General features: G+C 44.6%; 2 protein-coding genes and 1 long non-coding RNA gene across 3 annotated transcripts; all 3 read left to right on the top strand.

Annotated features, from left to right (window-relative positions):
* Positions 1-701: 701 nt before the first annotated feature.
* On the top strand, positions 702-9131 carry LOC120967315 (protein neprosin-like). The gene is made up of 5 exons (XM_040393906.2): positions 702-938; positions 1834-2013; positions 2110-2163; positions 2535-2663; positions 8722-9131. The coding sequence occupies exons 1-5, from the start codon at positions 759-761 to the stop codon at positions 9076-9078; spliced, it is 900 nt and encodes a 299-aa protein (XP_040249840.1). The 5' UTR covers positions 702-758; the 3' UTR covers positions 9079-9131.
* Positions 9132-9572: 441 nt separating this feature from the next.
* Positions 9573-12180, top strand: LOC120966098 (uncharacterized). The gene is made up of 3 exons (XR_005759144.3): positions 9573-10678; positions 11269-11362; positions 11717-12180. It is a non-coding gene; the product is annotated as an uncharacterized lncRNA (long non-coding RNA).
* Positions 12181-13608: 1428 nt separating this feature from the next.
* On the top strand, positions 13609-14040 carry LOC141025736 (uncharacterized). The gene has a single exon (XM_073501656.1). It carries the CDS (start codon positions 13609-13611, stop codon positions 14038-14040), a length of 432 nt encoding a protein of 143 aa, XP_073357757.1.
* The last annotated feature ends 4700 nt before the right edge of the window (positions 14041-18740 follow it).

Here is an 18740-nt window from a genome sequence, read left to right on the forward strand (position 1 = left end):
CATAAAGGTAATATTTGTCTGAACATTTTGATACCTTATTTGCATTTTTTCGAGTTCACATGAATTTGTTATGAATTTTCAAAGTATTGGTCAAAGGGCATTCGGGTCACCTCGGGGGCAAATCTGAGGGCAAAACTGAGCAGAGTCGAAAAGTAAGGGCAAACCCCGTGGGTAGGTTCCAACTAGGGGCAAAAATGCATTTGTCCCTATTTAATACCCTATCTATGAAATAGTGTAATCTAATTGATGGAATTAAGTTGAGAGGGATTTGTATCCCACTCCATAAATATATGTTGGTAAAAAAACACCATTATTTTCAAGGTGTTACATGCATTGCTGTTGCGAATATTAGGTAGGTAGTTGGGCGTGGGATTTAACTTGATCAAATGTAAATAATATAAATAAATTTGTATATACACCATGATTAAATATTTTCAGTGATTAATAAGCCATATCTGAATGTATAAGACTATGATATCTTTTCTATATCACCAAACATTAATGACGCTTCTGGGTCTATGAATTGTATGTATGCATATGCACAAGATATCAATCTATTCTCATTAATGAATCTATGCAAATGTATCATATATAATTTAATTAATTTTCCAGAAGGAGCACAATAAATGCCATACATATTTGTTTCTTTTGCGACCACTTACACCTATATATTCTATTTGCATACTTCCCATTGCATACTTCCCATTGCATACTTCTTGAAGGATAGTGCAAATATTCACATCTCCCTCCCCCCAAAGATGATGAAACATGTCTACATTTTCTTGGTACTATTTACCTTATGCTTAGATAAAGTATCTACGGCATGGTGTCACAACCCATACCTAAGAAGGCACAAGCAATTAGAAAAGGGGGCATCGTCCAGTGAGAGAATAATACCGATTGAGGATGAACTACAAGCGGGCGAAATCGTCGAACATGTAAGTTCATGTTTGTAGACAACATATTTGTATATTTTATCTACCATGTTAATATTATCTTCTACTTCAAATTTTCTTGGTTTTATTAAATAAGAGCCCAATTGAGTTTTTTTATCGATACTTTATTAGGACTTGCAAAATCAATTTATCAAAAGCCCATATTCATATCAGATATTTCACCCATACTCCTGGCATGTAATTTTCTGAATAACGGTCCATCGTTCGAATTCAAGCCACTCCCTTTGATCCGCAAATGTGATTTCATCTTCCTTTCCTTGTTTTGTATCATGTCCATCAACAAAGAGGTTTGGTCTACAATAGGATTTAATTTAGTGGACTCTGGCGTGAGGCTGCTTTGTTAGTGGCAACAATGTCAGGGACGCGCACATTAGACTTTTTTTATAGTTTTAGGATTTAAAGGGAAACATTTTGGATCGATAGAGGATGACATTGTAGAATAATGTTTTTTATTTTGTATCCAATCATACAGTTTTCACTTATAGTGCAAATAATTAAAAATATATTATTCTTTGCCTATACAAAGTTCTATGCTATGATTTGAAGTGTGAAACCTTGGGAGTTGAGGGTGTAGTCACATGTATTGGACCGATCAGGTTTCCCAACATACCGAGACTACACATACGAAAAATAAAATGGTTTCATTTCCTTGTCAACCTTTTGCCATTTTAAATATTCATTTAAATTTCCATTGCTCCATAATTTTTGGTTAAAACTTTCTCAACTTACCACTATTAGTTTATACATGCTACTTGCATTTGTCCCGTTATAGCTTTATCTAATGCATCGTGGGAGATAACCTATAAAGAATGTCCCTCTTTCATTCAATCCTCCAAAAATAAAAAAGGAACTACTAATTATGTTGATTTCATTGTAGATTGCAGCTTACCAAACACCACCAAATTCTACAATGACATTGTACGGTGCCATGGCAACATTAGATGTTTATGAGTGTCTGGCTGTCAAGGCGGGACAAATAGTATCTGCTGAAATCTGGGTAGAGAATTACCAAAAGGAGAAGCCTAATGATGTTAATGTTGTACAAGTTGGATGGAACGTAAGCCAGATTTTCCTTATTGATATAAAACTACAGTATATTTGATATGTCCATACTGCTTTATAAATCTGAAGTATTTTTGCTATTTTTCTGTAGATTCAACCTTCTTACTATGGTGACAACAAAACACATTTCTTGATAGGATGGACGGTATAATCAACCTACCCCATTTTTGGTTACTAAGTTTAACTTATTGCTTCAGTTTAGTTTTTCCTGTTCAGAATAGTAAGTGCACATTCCTATGTTAGTGCTAACATGAAAAAAATAAGGTCAAATGATATCTTGTTGGTTTGACATCCTGTTAACCAAAAGAAGATAATTTTGATGGTGTGGCCCCTGATATCAATCGAAACAACTCAGTCATTTTTCCTCCAAATGTAGCATCTTGTAGTTAAAAGAATACCAGGATATCGTGATTATTTACTGTTCACGACACACAAAAAAGGGTTGTGCGGGTTTAGATTTGATATATTTACCTATGCATGCTTTGTATAACCACTAGTTTTCATGGGGATGGTTAGGCTAATGGAAACAAGACGAAGGGATGTTTTGATTTGAAATGCGATGGATTTGTACCAGTTAAAAATCCTCCCATCACTCCAGGAGGCACTCTTGAGGGGAAAACTAAGATATCTATCAAGATATTCAAGGTGTGATGTCAACTTTCTTACTATGTCTCCAATTTTTGTGACTATTCATACCGTTGGATTGTTTGGCTTATGTGTTACCTGGAAAATGAGAATTTTATTTCTCTGGTTCATTGTATCACTAGTAGAAAAAGGGTCATCTGTCCCGGTTGGTAAGGGCCTTTTGTCCCGGTTGTTGAACCGGGACTAAAGGGTCGTTACTAATGCCCTAGTCCTTTAGTCCCGGTTCTTACACGAATCAGGACAGATGGGCCTCCACGTGGCCGCTGCGGCCAGCCCAGGCAGGAGGGCCTTTGGTCCCGGTTGGTGACTCCAACCGGGACCAAAAGGCATCCACGCGTCAGCATTTCAGTGGCTGGGGTTTTTGTTTTTTTTGAAAGGGGGGAGGGTTTAGGGGGTAATTTAGGGCGTGTAAGCTAGCTAACAGAGATATATAATAACTGATATATAATAACTCTTCATGCCCGCATCATGCATCATCATAATAACAAGTCCTACTAAGCATCATCATACAACTTCTACTCATTATTAATAACAAGTCATACGATCATCATCCTCATAGTCATCGAACCAACCCTACTTAATTGTTCTTAGCACATGATCATCAGTATTAGGTAGGACCTTAATACACTCTTTAATGTAAAATAGCATAAAACAATATAGACCCCGACTCTCCATTATGGAGAATGGAGATCATCCTGTCTCCAATTTTCGCGCTTCGCTTTCTTTTGCTTCCAAGAACCTCCTTGCGACTGTCCATACATTATTTTCATTCTTTGGTTTTCATGTCTCCACTTCTTTTAGAAATCCGGTATGGACAGTTGAGATTCGTAGGATGACCTGGTTGTATGTTCAAAACATCAAGGCTACCATTCCGATACATCAAATGAGGCACACAATCATCTGGGATTATCTGTTGAAAAACATAGTAATAACTTCATAGTTAGCAATGATGTACTAATTTTAGAAGTATGCAAAAGATGCACGGATGTCGTAATAGTAAGAAATCTTAACAGGGTATCTCCATAGTAGTTACCGTAGTTCAACACGTGCACTAGTGGCACGTATTGACCATAATGTGGAGGAGTTTTACAATAGATATTGTAATTCTCAAGATTAGTACAAAATCCGACCAGATGAGTTTTCTCCTTATAAGTTAACTCAGAGCCATCGGTGTAGTAGGTTCTGTCTACCATGTTCCGCACATTGTTTGAACAATCAAAATAAGCTGTCAATGAAAATAAGCTGTCAACTATTTTGAAATGAACAATATAAATTAGCTAATAACTATGTTTGAGAAACTCACATAGCGGTAGAATTGGAGGCGTATCAACAATGACCCAAATGTCCATATTGTCTTGCTCGATGTCAGGATCACCAAGATCCATGGTGACAAGCATACCCTCATCAAAACCATACATCTTGCAAAATGCTTCCCAATTTTTGCAACCAGAATGGGTCACGCTCTCAGAATTATACCGATTTACTTCAAAATCTATATCATGATGGGTCCTTAGGTGAATTTTCTTTGTTTCCATACTTTCATGGTCTTCAAAACCCATCCTCTCCAAGACGTAGCATCTTGCATGGCATGGGATAAGCTAGTCGAATTGTAAAAGATGAAAAGTACACGTTGAAATAGTTGAAGTCGTGCTTAATTACGAAAAACTAACACTTGTCGTCGTTGGGTACCGTTTCAACATCGAAGGTCTCCTCCAGCTTAATACTGAAGCGCCGATCTTCGTCAAGGTGAGGCCTGTCGCACAAACCTCGGTCGTCGTGGCACACGGGAACGAAGGAGGAGCTACCCCCACGACAACAGTCGGGATTCTTCGTCCTCTCATATATGGTGGAGACTCAATAGACTTAAAGTCAACCCGAAATATCGTTTAATTATCTTTCTAAAACCGGTTCGTGGCTGGTCTCACCTCGAGGTCGGAGGGGGTCGGTGACGGGGACGACGGCGGGGATGATGGAGGGGGGCTCCTAGATTTCTGCGAAAACAAAAACCCTATAAGCTATCAACTAATCATATGTATACGCCTTGCATAGTGCTCTCCAATTTTAGCATTAAAAGTAGGAGTAGTTTTCCAATTTGAGCATTCAATAAGCAAAATCAAATCACAAAATAAAGTAGTATTCAAATTAGGATGCATTCAATTATAAGCAAAACTACATCATCTCCATGCGTCCATATATCGTTGAATATTATCACTAATACACCTCGAATACTATCATACATATAGCATCGCTAGTACAGCTAGAACCATAGCGCCCGACGGTTATCGACGCGGGCGGTGGATACCCAAAGAGAAGGAACCATCACAGGATCATAGCTCCAGTGAGATCCCTGAAGAACCTGCCAAGTATTGTCGAACCTGCACTCCAACGCAACCATGTAGCGATGGACGTGCTCGTCCTCCTTGCTGACACGGTGACGTACCACCTCCGCGGTGTCCGGAAGCCTCGGCACCATCAGTGGCCCACGCGACCGCCACCAAACAAGGATCGGGTCAATGACGGGCTGGCTCCTCACCAACCTACGCCCCCCGGAAGGTAGCACCTCCCAAAACCAGCCCGGCGGAGCCCAGTCCCGGACATGGCCCCTCTGATCAAGCCGGCCTCCTCCGCCGAGTCGACGACGAGGATGCGGGATTGGCATCGTCGACGTCGATGCAGGAATAATTGCTTTAACTAAAAAAATAAACTAGTTCTATTAATTTTCTTGCTAAAAATAAACTACTTCTATAGTAAAATAAACTAGTTTTATTAAATCAACTAGTTCAACTACTAAGCACTTACTATAAATAGAATAAAGTAGTACTTACTAAAAATAAACTAGTTTAACTAGTTCTATTATTTTTCTAACTAATTCTATTAAACACTTTCTCTTCTTATTCTATGAACAAAATTACAACAGAAAAAAATCATAAAAATTCTATGAACAAAATTACAACAGAAAAAAATTATAAAAATTCTATGAAAAAATTGACATATTCTTTGCATATATATGAACACACAAACATTTGCATATCCAACAATAATATCACAAAAAAATCTATGAACAGAAAAAATTCTAACTTTTGCATATTCATTTATGAACAAATTACAACAACTCAATTAACTACACATCTAAACTAACTACACATCTAAATTAGGAAAATTCATATGAGCTCACTAAGGGGGCGGAGATCGACGAGGAGGCAGGGCACGGGGGCGACGGTGAGGGGCGCGGCCACGGGCGACGAGGAGGCAGGGGGCGGCGACGGCGACGGTGAGGGGCGCGGCGACGGGCGACGAGGAGGCAGGGGGCGGAGGTGAGGGGCGCGGCGACGGGCGAGGACGAGGCAGGGGGGCGCGGGGCGGCGACGGCGTCTGGGCGGCGCGGGACGGCGTCAGAGGCAGGGGCGACGACGGCGACGACAAGGCGCAGAGGGGCACCCTGGCGGCGTCGTCGGGGCGGGGAAGACGCGAACTGAATGATAATTTTCACAAGTGCTAGTTATATAGACAAAGCATTGGTCCCGGTTCGTGACAGCAACCGGGACGAATGCGACCTTTAGTCCCGGTTGGTGCCACCAACCGGGACCAAAGGCCTCTTTTCAGCAGCCCAAAGAGCTGGAAGCGGCGGCCTTTGGTCCCGGTTGGTGGCACCAACCGGGACTAAAGGGGGGGCATTGGTACCTGTTAGTGCCACGAACCGGTACCAATGCACACCTTTAGTCTCGGTTGGTGCCACCAACCGGGACCAAAGGCCTTGTGCTGCGCCCGCATCGAAAGTTTAGTCCCACCTCGCTAGTTGAGAGGGGCGCGCAGTGGTTTATAAGCCCCACTGCCGCACCCCTCTCGAGCTCCTCTCCATTGCAGGCTTACGGGCCTAATTGTCACTGCTATGCCTGATGGGCTTACTGGGCCTTCTGCGGGCCTGAATCCTGCCCATCGATGGGTTTCTAGTCGTATTCAGGCTGTGGTGGCCCAGTAGGTGGCATATTTTTTATTTTTTGCCTATTTTTTGTTTTCTTTTTTGCTTTATTTATTTTGTTTTGTTTCTACTTACAACAAAAAACTTATTTATTTTATTTTATTTTGTTTCTAATTACTTATTTATTTTACTTTATGATAATTCTTTTTGCTATTAAAGTTTCTAACAAAAAAGTTCTTTCTGAAAATTCTTTTTTGCTTTTAATGATTTTGAACAGAAAATACTTCGATAATTTTAGTTGCATCAATTTTATATAATTTTAGTTTCAATAATACTAGAGGTTTCTTATAATGTTTTGAACAGAAAATACTTTGTTAATTTTAGTTTCATAAATTTTATTAAAGTTTATTTTATTTTGTTTCTACTTATATATTTTAATAAATTTTATATTATTTTATTTCTAATTACTTATTTATTTTATTTGTTATTTTTCATGCACCATTTTTCATGCATTTACTGGTTATTTTGAGCTATAAGACCCTAAAATTGAAAAGCATTTCAAATGAACTCTGAAAAGGTTGAAAGTTGGCATGGTATCATCATTTCATCCACATAGCATGTGCAAGAAAGTTGAGAGGGTTACGGCAAAAACTGGATGCACTTCGTGTACAAAACGGACAATCTCTTTCAAAGTATCAGGATTTCATACGAAAACTCGTCTATTACAAAGGGATTTCATTTTTTAAAACTTATTTAAACTCCTGACTTTTTGTGTGTTCAAAATGCATCATTCAAAGCCACATCATCATTTTTCAATCCTTTCTGACTTCATTTGTTATTTTTCATGCATTTACTAATTATTTTGAGCTATAAGACCCTAAAATTGAAAAGCATTTCAAATGAAACCGAAATTGAAAAACCCTACAAATGAACTCTGAAAAGGTTGAAAGTTGGCATGGTATCATCATTTCACCCACATAGCATGTGCTAAAAAGTTGAGAGGGTCCCGGCAAAAGCTGGATGCACTTCATGAACAAAATGGACTATATCTTTCGAAGTATCAGGGTTTCGGAGGAAAACTCATCTGTTACAAAGGGATTTCATTTTCTTGAACTTATTTGAACTCCAGACTTTTTGTGTGTTCAAAATGCACCATTCAAAGCCACATAATCAATTTTCAACCCTTTCTGACTTCATTTGTTATTTTTCATGCAGTGATGGATTGTTTTGAGCAAAATGACCCTGAAATTGAAAAGCCGTACAAATGATCTCTGAAAAGGTTGAAATTTGGCATGATATCATCATTTCAACCACATAGCATGTGCTAAAAAGTTGAGAGGGTTACGGCAAAAGCTGGATACACTTCGTGAACAAAATGGACAATCTCTTTCGAAGTATCAGGGTTTCGGACGAAAACTCATCTGAAGGGATTTCATTTTCTTGAACTTATTTGAACTCCAGACTTTTTGTGTGTTCAAAATGAACCATTCAAGGCAGAGACTGATTTTGAATGGTGCATATTCAACACACAAAAAGTCTGTAAAGATCGCCAACCCCAACATAAAAAAATGAGCATAGATGCGCCTATAGAGAGAATTCAACCTAAATTCATAATAAATTTCTATGAATTTCAATGAAATTTACTCGGAATTTATGTCAAATTCCCTGTATAAGGGCATCTATTTTCACTTTAAGAGGAGCTCAACAAGACAGAGAGGGACGGACTTATAAACCGGTGTGAGCGCCCTTCGGTTGGCGAGGTGGGACTAAACTCTGACGCAACGAGGACCAACCCTTTAGTCCCGGTTTGTGGCACAAACCGGGACTAATGGTCATGGGCCAGGGGCGAGGCGCATTGGTCTCGGTTCGTGCATGGAACCGGGACCAAAAGGTCCAGACGAACCGGGACCAATGGCCCATGTGGCCCGGCCGGCCCCCTGGGCTCACAAACCGGGATAGTTGCCTCCTTTGGTCCCGGTTCGTGAGCGAACCGGGATTAATGGTATTACGAGGGCCGAACCAATGCCCTGTTTTCTACTAATGTATTTACTGGATATCAGGTTGTTCTGATATATTTTAGAATGATTTGAGTGAGAGTTTCCATATAACAAGTGCATTTCAACTATTTCCATTTTACAGAGTAAAAAGAATGGAGATTGGTCGTTACACTTTGCCCATGTTGGTGAAAAGTTTGCTCCGGTGGGGTTTTGGCCACGGAGTCTTTTCGAAAGCTTGTCGGATCATGCAAATTATGTAACTTGGGGCGGCTACACTAGCTCTCTTGTGAGGACCCCCAGCCCTCCCATGGGCAATGGGCGCTGGCCGGAAGGAGACTCTGCTTCATTTCAAAATGTGCAATATGTCAATAATGATGGGCATGGTTATCTTCCAATGCCTAACCTTCATTCTAGGGTAACCGATGCGGCATGTTATCGAGTTAGTGAATTCAGGGCTGACAAGTTCAGCTATGGAGGACCTGGTGGATGTGTTAATTAGTACTGTTATGCACTAATATATACTATCATCAATAAATGCAAGTTTCATCTTTACTATGTCATTCCGTGAATATGGACTAAATAAATGTCATACACTCGCATTCGAACCGACATGGCATTTCAGTCATAGTTTTTTATTTCTATGTTTATCAAATATACTACTCCCTCCGTTCTCTTTTCTCTTTTACAAGATAAGATGTTTTAGATAGTTGATATTGAACTGTTTTGGACACTGCCTGAGTTGTCTAAAGTCTTATAAAAGGGAACAGAGGGTGTACAAATCAAAAGAAGTGGACTGAAACAATGAAGACTCTGGTTTTAGCTTTTTATTTAGACAATGTTTCGAAGCTATTTGGACTCCCCAACATGATTTTGGACTGATTTCCCATCCCGCCCCGGCCCGGCCCTCTACATTGTACCTTACTCCACTCTCTCAGCCCGCATCGTGTGGTACCTAAAAAAAACGCATCGTGTGAGGTGAGCGGTCGAGATGAGATCCAAGATGAGCAGCCCCCGCCGTCGCCCCCTCTCGCCGGCGCCGCTGGACGACGACGACCTCCTCTCCGAGATCCTCCTCCGCCTCCCCCCGCTGCCCTCCTCCTTCCCCCGCGCCTCCGCCGTCTGCAGGCGCTGGCGCCGCCTCGCCTCCGACCCCCGCTTCTGCCGCCGCTTCCGCGGCACCACCGCCGCCGCAACCCTCCCCTCCTCGGCTGCTTCGTCGAAGATATTGACTCCACCCACTTCCAACCTATCCTGGAGGCCCCCAACCGCGTCCCGCAGGCCCGCTTCGCCTTCCCGATCCGCGCCGGGGACCCCCCCGGATGCCGCCATGGCCTCGTGCTCTTCCTCCGTAGTAAGTACCAGCTTCTTGTGTGGGACCCCATCACCGGCGACCAGCACCGCCTTGACGTCCCCCAAGGTTTGACGAGGACGACTCGGTCGGCGGGGCGGTGCTTCGTGCTGCTGCCGGCCACTTCCAGGTTGTCTTTTCGTAGGTAACAGCGAGGTAGAGCCTACACGAGCGGTTGCCTCCGTTTACTCGTCGGCGACCGGCGAATGGGGTGACCTCGTCTCCACACCGCTTCCGCCCAATGCTCCTATGAGCTATCGTTCCACCTCCATTTGTATGAACTATCCTTGTGTGCTCATCGAGGGTTCCTGTTACTGGTCGCTCGCTCATGGTCCTGCCATCCTTGCGTTTGATCTGGATAGCCAGAGCCTGAATGTGATACATCTTCCATTAGACGTCCGTGACCTGGCCCATTACGACTTCTCGGTTGTGCGGATGGAGGGTGGTCGGCTTGGTTTCTTCGTTGTGCCAGGCTTTAGCGCCCAATTGTGGAAGTGGAACAGCGATTGCGATGGTGCGGCTTCATGGGTGCTGGAAAGAAGTATTGAATTGGACAAGCTGCTTTCCCTGAATCCAGACGACGAGAGAGAGCGCCCAATTGTCGCAGGGTTCGCTGAGGACAATAATGTGGTGTTACTGTGGGCATTCGTTGGTGTCCTCACGCTCCAGCTCAAATCATTGCACTCCAAGAAACTTTTTAGAGTTAAATGCTGGTTTTGCTGTCTTCCATTTGAAGGGGTCTATACTGCAGGTGAAACAATACCAAGTTATTTTATATTATTGGATTATTATTGTTGAGTTTATGTGGTTTGAGTCACAGGTGGTAGCAAGCATCTTATCTGGTTATAATAGAATAAAATAACGAACAACAAGATTTGCAGAAATAATATATTGGAGGTCGATTGGCAAATACTATGTATAATAAGTGCAAGGGCAATTTTAATTTGTTATGTTGTTTGTGAGTACTAAATCTGTGTATCTCGTAGTAGATATCTTGCTTGGAGACAGATCTATATAAACTTTATTTCATACTTTCAGTTAGTATGTTTGAAATGTCAAATTTTGGAATTGTAATGAAAATTAAGTCCACACATGCTTTTGTGGGATAGAGATATTAATTATGAATTGAAAGGAGTATATACTGTTATTGGGCTATTCTTTGTGCTGTATAGTTAGTAGATATGACATATGGTTCAGTTTATCTATTCTTAGTGTTGCATCAAACCTAAATTGTTTTACTCAAATTAGAGATGTGTTTTCATCTAAATACCTAATGCGCCCTCACATCTATTTGACTGTTCCTTAGAATCTCATTGGTTCATTGCCTTCTTATTGTTGTAGATGCGGATATTGGTGCTGGGCGCGATGGAGCCAAACTTTTGCACAATACATAATATGAGTTGCCCAGTACTATCATAATGAGTTGATTGGGCAGGTAACTATATATCTGTCTTTTACTTCTGCTAGTTGCTAGATTGCTTTCTTGCCCCCTGTGATCAAGGGTCTTTCAAGTTTGAGGACAATTTATTTTCTGTTCCCTCAATGTAAATAATTGATATCGGTGTGCCATTTCACATTATTTATTTTGTAGGGAATACATTTCACATTATTGGTGTTTTCCCTTTGTACCGTTTTGGCACAATTTCCATAATTCCGAAGCATGCTGCATTGTGAGATAGCTAATGGTGTTTACTATTTGAATCTTGCAAAAATGTGAGATAACTTTAACAGCTTTTCCATGACTGGATATTACAAATCAGTCCGACTGATGGCATTGGTTGCTCTGCAGGTATCGGAGGGTCAGGTTTACGTTGGCTGCGATGCAGATGTGGATTAATTGCTGTAGGTTCTCCTTCCATTCTGTATGCTGTGCATGGGGCTTATGATGCGCTTCACAGGGGAATTAACATGTCCTGGTCAACCATAACTTGAAACAATTAGTCTTGTAAGCTGTGAGCTGCCGCCTGATTTCCGCAGGCAATATCCGAACTGCCGCGAAGGGAAGTTAACTTTGCTTTGGTTAGCGCATCAGCTAGAACCGGCCCTGTCCGCTGAATTTTCTGCGCATACTATTTTCTGTGTTGTGCATTTTCCCCCAGCATGGTTTGCCAGTGTCCTATGACGTTTTGTTCTCTTATGTGTTATCGAATTTGTATTCCAAAGAGATGGCATTGCTCCCAGGATGCTTCTATGGGTTGAATTAATTTGCTTATTCATTAACAATGCTGCTACTGGGACAGGCAGTTTTTCTTCTGACTAGTGATGAAATGAATCGTTGATTTCTTCTTTATTTACAGAAGCTGAATGATCCGGGAAATCCCAGAAGCACCTTGGTTTCTGAGAGGGTTGCTACACCGTGACTCCGCCCGTCGTGCTCGACTTTGAGGGATTATGCTACTCAAGCATCTTGCCGTGAAATCAGGGGTGTCCTGGAGCACGAAGGTAAGAGCATCTCCAGCAGTAGACACTAAGGCCCTGATTCTTTGGGCTTTTGCTTCTCCTTTACAGCTTTTTCACTTTGGCAAAAAAGCCACAAAAGCTTCTAAATAGGTGTTTTTTTGCTTCGGCTTTTGGCGTATACCATCATATAACAAGTTTGATTCATAAGCCAAAAGCTGAAGCAAAAAGCTCCTATTTAGGAGCTTTTGTGGCTTTTTTGTCAAAGTGAAAAAACTGCAAAATCAGAAGCAAAAGCCCAAACAAACATGGCCTAAAACAGCCACCCTAAGCAAATTTCCTGGGCTGCCCCCAAATATAGCCACAAAAAAGTCTCAAACTCCAGCATCAACCCCTATTTCGCAGCCCTATTTTTTTGCTGGCTGTCTTTTTTTCTCTTGCGAAAATGATCTATATCCATTATGAAAGTTTACCGCAAGTACAAAGCAACATTGAATGACCACTACTGCTGCCAGAACAACGCCCTTATGTGGCCGCTCTCTTATCGGAGCCGGCTTGAACTTGTTGATGACACTCAGGAAGCCTTCCTGCACGTGCCCCTAAGGACTAGTGCCCTGGAGCCACAATCTGTCGCCATTGAGTCCTTGAATAGATCTAAAGCACTTGAAACCAAATCTCGCTACACAACGAGAAACCCTAACTTGACCGCTCCATGGAGACGGCAGGAATCTATACAGGAGCTCCATCGACTACGTCCAGATGAACGAATTCGAGGACGATGGAAGCCTAGAAGACAAACTCGAAGAAAAAGCACCGCCATTCACCCGAGGGCCGCACCTGCAAGGACTAGAAACACTAACGTAAACTACTAACTAGAGTGGAGGCATCGGGATTCCCCTCCCACCATTGACCGCCCGAGCGGTAGGCAGAGGGGAGACGAATACATGGGTTTGCCGGCAAAGCCTAAAGGGGAGAGTTTGCCCTAGCCGCCAAGGGTTAGGGAAGAAAAAGTTTTCCAACGTTGTCTTAACCTGTACTTTATGTTTATTCATGGTTTTACGCCGCAAATATATCAAATGTTTTAATTCTAATGCACACAATTCAGTCATAATCGAACATCATAATTTCAAATCAAATTCATTGCCATTCAATATCACATTGCAAAATTTCACTTACAGTGATTCACTCACTTGCCAGCGGTGCTGGAGCCACTGGATCCCTCTCGCACAATTTTGGTACAATTTTTCAAGCCACTCGGCGATCTGAATGTCTCCAATCAAGGCCATGTACGGGCTAGAGCCTCTAGCCATAGGAGAATCGCAACTACTTCGGCGTGCACAGTTCCGGTGCTGCAATCATGGCTCGCTGGCGCTGCAATCATGGCTCGACAAGCGAGCGACCATGCAGGACCTCCTCCAACAACATTTGCAATGTGCCCGGCTGTGCATGAAGCACCAAGCTGACAAGAAGCGCTCTGATTGCACCTTCTCCTTCGGTGAGCAAGTCTTCCTCAGGCACCAGCCATACATCCAAACCTCCATTGCCAATCGTGCCAACTACAAGCTACTTTTCCGCTACTATGGGCCCTATGACATCATCCCGAAGGTCAACGACGTGGCGTACAAAGCCGAAGCTGCCATAGCGTGCGTGCACCCTGTTTTCCACGTGTCCCATCTTCACCGCGCCCTGCTTCCAGGTACTACCATCGAGCCATAACTGCTAGTAGCATCCGCCGTCCCCGCCGCCCCAGCCGCCATCATATGTGGCTGCTGGAAGCGCATGAACGGTGCCATGGTCAAGTAGGTCCTCATCCGTCGGTCTGACCGGGCCGCCGTCAAGTTTGGACTGCATACTCGATCGCTCGTGTCAAATTCACGGCACCCCCGATAAGCCAGCCAATCACACCAACAGAGAATGCTGGGTGTTCAAGCAGTCCGGCAAGGTGAATGCCGAAAACAAGGAAAAGGGGCTGCATAGCGACGACGAGGAGGAGCCCCGGCCGCCGAACACAAGAGGACAGAAGAAGTTTCCTCCACAAGTGAAAACGGTGAACATGATATACGCAACCCATATTCCCAAGCGAGAAGGAAGCGTGTGTTGGGAATCGTAGCATAATTTTAAAATTTTCCTACGCTCACCAAGATGCATCTATGGAGTATACTAGCAACGAGGGGAAATGAGTGCATCTACATACCCTTGTAGATCGCGAGCGGAAGCGTTCCAATGAACGTGGATGACGGAGTCGTACTTGCCGTGATCCAAATCACCGATGACCGAGTGCCGAACGGACGGCACCTCCGCGTTCAACACACGTACGGTGCAGCGACGTCTCCTCCTTCTTGATCCAGCAAGGGGAAGGAGAGGTTGATGGAGATCCAGCAGCACGACGGCGTGGTGGTGGATGTAGCGGGATGCCGGCAGGGCTTCGCCGAGCTTATACGAGAGAGAGAGAGAGGTGTTGCAGGGGAGGAGGGAGGCGCCCAAGGCTGTAATCTCGCTGCCCTCCCTCCCCCCCTTTATATAGGCCCCCTTGGGAGGGGGGGGCGCCGGCCAAACCCATCTAGGGTGGGGGGCGGCGGCCAGGGGGGTTCCCTTGCCCCCCAAGGCAAGTGGGAAGCCCCCCCACCCTAGGGTTCCCAACCCTAGGCGCATGGGGGAAGGCCCATGGGGGGGCGCCCAGCCCACTAGGGGCTGGTTCCCTTCCCACTTCAGCCCACGGGGCCCTCCGGGATAGGTGGCCCCACCCGGTGGACCCCCGGGACCCTTCCGGTGGTCCCGGTACAATACCGGTAACCCCCGAAACTTTCCCGGTGGCCGAAACTTGACTTCCTATATATAATTCTTCACCTCCGGACCATTCCGGAACTCCTCGTGACGTCCGGGATCTCATCCGGGACTCCGAACAACTTTCGGGTTTCCGCATACACATATCTCTACAACCCTAGCGTCACCGAACCTTAAGTGTGTAGACCCTACGGGTTCGGGAGACATGCAGACATGACCGAGACGCCTCTCCGGTCAATAACCAACAGCGGGATCTGGATACCCATCTTGGTTCCCACATGTTCCACGATGATCTCATCGGATGAACCACGACGTCGAGGATTCAATCAATCCCGTATACAATTCCCTTTGTCAATCGATATGTTACTTGCCCGAGATTCGATCGCCGGTATCCCAATACCTTGTTCAATCTCGTTACCGGCAAGTCTCTTTACTCGTACCGCAATGCATGATCCCGTGACTAACGCCTTAGTCACATTGAGCTCATTATGATGATGCATTACCGAGTGGGCCCAGAGATACCTCTCCGTCATACGGAGTGACAAATCCCAGTCTCGATCCGTGCCAACCCAACAGACACTTTCGGAGATACCCGTAGTGCAACTTTATAGTCACCCAGTTACGTTGTGACGTTTGGCACACCCAAAGCACTCTTACGGTATCCGGGAATTGCACGATCTCATGGTCTAAGGAAAAGATACTTGACATTGGAAAAGCTCTAGCAAACGAAACTACACGATCTTTTATGCTATGCTTAGGATTGGGTCTTGTCTATCACATCATTCTCCTAATGATGTGATCCCGTTATCAACGACATCCAATGTCCATAGTCAGGAAACCATGACTATCGTTTGATCAACGAGCTAGTCAACTAGAGGCTTACTAGGGACACGTTGTGGTCTATGTATTCACACATGTATTACGATTTCCGGACAATACAATTATAGCATGAACAATAGACAATTACCATGAACAAAGAAATATAATAATAACCATTTATTATTGCCTCTAGGGCATATTTCCAACAGCGTGCACTAAGGACGTCTATGCGATGGAGCCAGTCACCCCAAAGTTCAACCCATGGTCCTCTTGCCCGATCACTTTCGATCGCAGGGACCATCCCACTAGTATCCGTCATGGCGGTTCTGCCGCATTGGTCCTTGATCCCATCATTGACGGATTTCACCTCACTCGAGTCCTTATGGATGGCGGCAGCAGCCTGAACCTGCTCTATCAGGATACAGTGCGCAAAATGGGTATAGACCCCTCGAGGATCAAACCCACAAAAACCACCTTTAAAGGTGTCATACCAGGTGTAGGGGCCTGTTGCACGGGCTCAATCACACTGGAAGTGGTCTTCGGATCTCTGGACAACTTCCGAAGCGAGGAATTAATCTTCGATATCGTCCCCTTCCGTAGTGGCTATCACGCACTGCTCGGACGAACCGCATTTGCTAGATTCAATGCGGTACTACATTATGCATGCCTCAAGCTCAAAATGCCAGGACCTCGCGGGGTTATAACAGTTAATGGAAACACAGAACGCTCGCTCCGCACAGAGGAGCACATTGCGGCCCTCGCGGCGGAAGTACAAAGCAGCCTTCTGAGGACAACCGCCAATTCGGCGAAGAAGCCACCGGAAACCTTCAAGCGAATCCGGAGTACCCTGCAACAGGATCGCCAGGCACGTTCCGAGCTCGCCTAGCAATTCGGCCTCCGTCCTAGTCCCAGTCAAGCGGCGAAATTTGTGCCGCGCGTGCATAATTACGCACTCAATATACCATGGGCACAGGTGGAGGCACGACCCACAATGCGGCTCAACCGCCTCAGGGCCGTACATCTTTATCATTTTCTCTTTTTCAGGACCCTACTCTCTGGAAGCTCTTTCCGACAGCCTGAACATTGGACCCATTACGGGAAGGAAATACCAAGGAAGCAAGATGCTCTGACGTACAAGGGAATCCCCAGGTGGTCTCTGATAACAATCGATATACCTGTTTTACATACCCATACGCAGCTTGCCCTTGGATAGGACATGTCAAATAGTCCTATTTTTTGCTTATTGCACTACTTGTATCCGTATGCTTTGACGTATTATTTAAATAACAATGCATAGCGCTAGCCTATTATTGCATTTCCTTTTTTCCCTTGTCTGCTTATTTACGACAAATTGCACCCGTACATTCTGGTACGACCAGTGCGCCAGGGGCTTCAGTGTACCCCATCACACGGCGTGAAAAGTCCGAACACTTTCGACAGTGCGGCACCCCGAACTTATAGCATTATATGCATCACCTCCGAATCATGTCTTGGGTCAATAGTTGGGTTTGCCCGGCTCCCATGTTTTGGTACCTTATGTTTCGCTATATCGGCTAAGGTAGTGCTAGGAGAACTACTGCGATTGTGTCCCGGTTCTTCCGGACGAACACCTCAGTAAAGAAAGCCGAAAACTGACTGTCATGATGAGGCGAGAGCTGGTCGCTGTTCGAAAGGTTTCAAATCCTTAAAGATTTCTTCCGCTTCGGGCGAGGAGTCGACCTTGTCCGATTTAGGCGTATATAGCGCCCCAAGTTCGACCTTCCGAATACTAGGGGCTTCGCCAAAATTTAAAATTGTAGACTTCTATGGCTAAGTGAGAGTGATAAAGCTTTATAGTCCGATTGCCTGGTTTGTTGTGCTGAACACCTCCTTCGAAGGACCCAAAATTGGGATAAAGAGTGATCAGGTTTATCCCGAACACCTCAATACTAGTTACATGGGGGCAGAAGCCGAGGACTGGCCAACTCTCAGATTTTATAAATGGCCGCACAGAAGGTAATATTTTAAATTAACAAGCGTTGCATAGCGCAGATGAACTCGTTTCATATTACAGGATCACATGAGTACATTCATTCAAATATTATATCCTTAGCACATTCCTCTGCTACAAGACGAGCACCCTTCAGGACACTGTCATAATACTTTTCGGGGTGGCGATGCTCCTTGCCCTCCGGCGGCCCTTCCTTCACCAGCTTTTCGGCGTCCAACTTTGCCCAGTGCACTTTCGCCCGGGCAAAGGCCCTGCGCGCACCCTCAATGCAGACAGACCGCTTTATGACTTCAAACCATGGGCAGGCATTCACAAGCGCCTTACCAGACCGAAGTAGCTACCAGGCAGGGGCTCGCCACGCCACATCCGGATTATAAGACCCTTCATGGCCTGTTCGGCCGCCTTGTGAAGCTCGACCAGTTGCTTCAACTGGTCGCTCAAGGGCATCGGATGTTCGGTCCCAGTATACTGAGACCAGAAAAACTTCTCTGTCGAGCTCCCCTTCTCGGCCCGTTAGAACTCCGCGGCATCCGACACACTGCGGGGTAGATCTGCGAACGCTCCTGGAGAGCTCCGAACTTGGGTAAGTAAAAGGAAAGTTTTCTTCACATGCTTGCTTTGCATAATGAATGCCTTACCCGCCGCTATCTTCTTAACCGCCTCAATTTCCTAGAGGGCCTTTTGGGCTTCGCCCTTGGCATTTTGTGCGTTCTCGAGGGCCTTCACAAGCTCGGACCCTTGCGTCTTCGAGTCACGCTCCAAGGACTCATACTTCTTGACAAAATCCTGGAGCTCTTCCTGCACCTCGCCGACTCGGGCCTCT

This window comes from Aegilops tauschii, chromosome 6, assembly GCF_002575655.3.
Source record: "Aegilops tauschii subsp. strangulata cultivar AL8/78 chromosome 6, Aet v6.0, whole genome shotgun sequence".
NCBI classification, from domain to species: Eukaryota; Viridiplantae; Streptophyta; class Magnoliopsida; order Poales; family Poaceae; genus Aegilops; species Aegilops tauschii.

Bases quoted from the DNA above. Each gene is read 5' to 3' on its own strand.
- LOC120967315 (XM_040393906.2), top strand. From the start codon at position 759: ATGATGAAACATGTCTACATTTTCTTGGTACTATTTACCTTATGCTTA. The intron at 2,014-2,109 runs GTAAGCCAGATT...ATTTTTCTGTAG, and splicing joins TTGTACAAGTTGGATGGAAC to ATTCAACCTTCTTACTATGG. The intron at 2,664-8,721 runs GTGTGATGTCAA...TCCATTTTACAG, and splicing joins TATCTATCAAGATATTCAAG to AGTAAAAAGAATGGAGATTG.
- LOC141025736 (XM_073501656.1), top strand. From the start codon at position 13,609: ATGTACGGGCTAGAGCCTCTAGCCATAGGAGAATCGCAACTACTTCGG.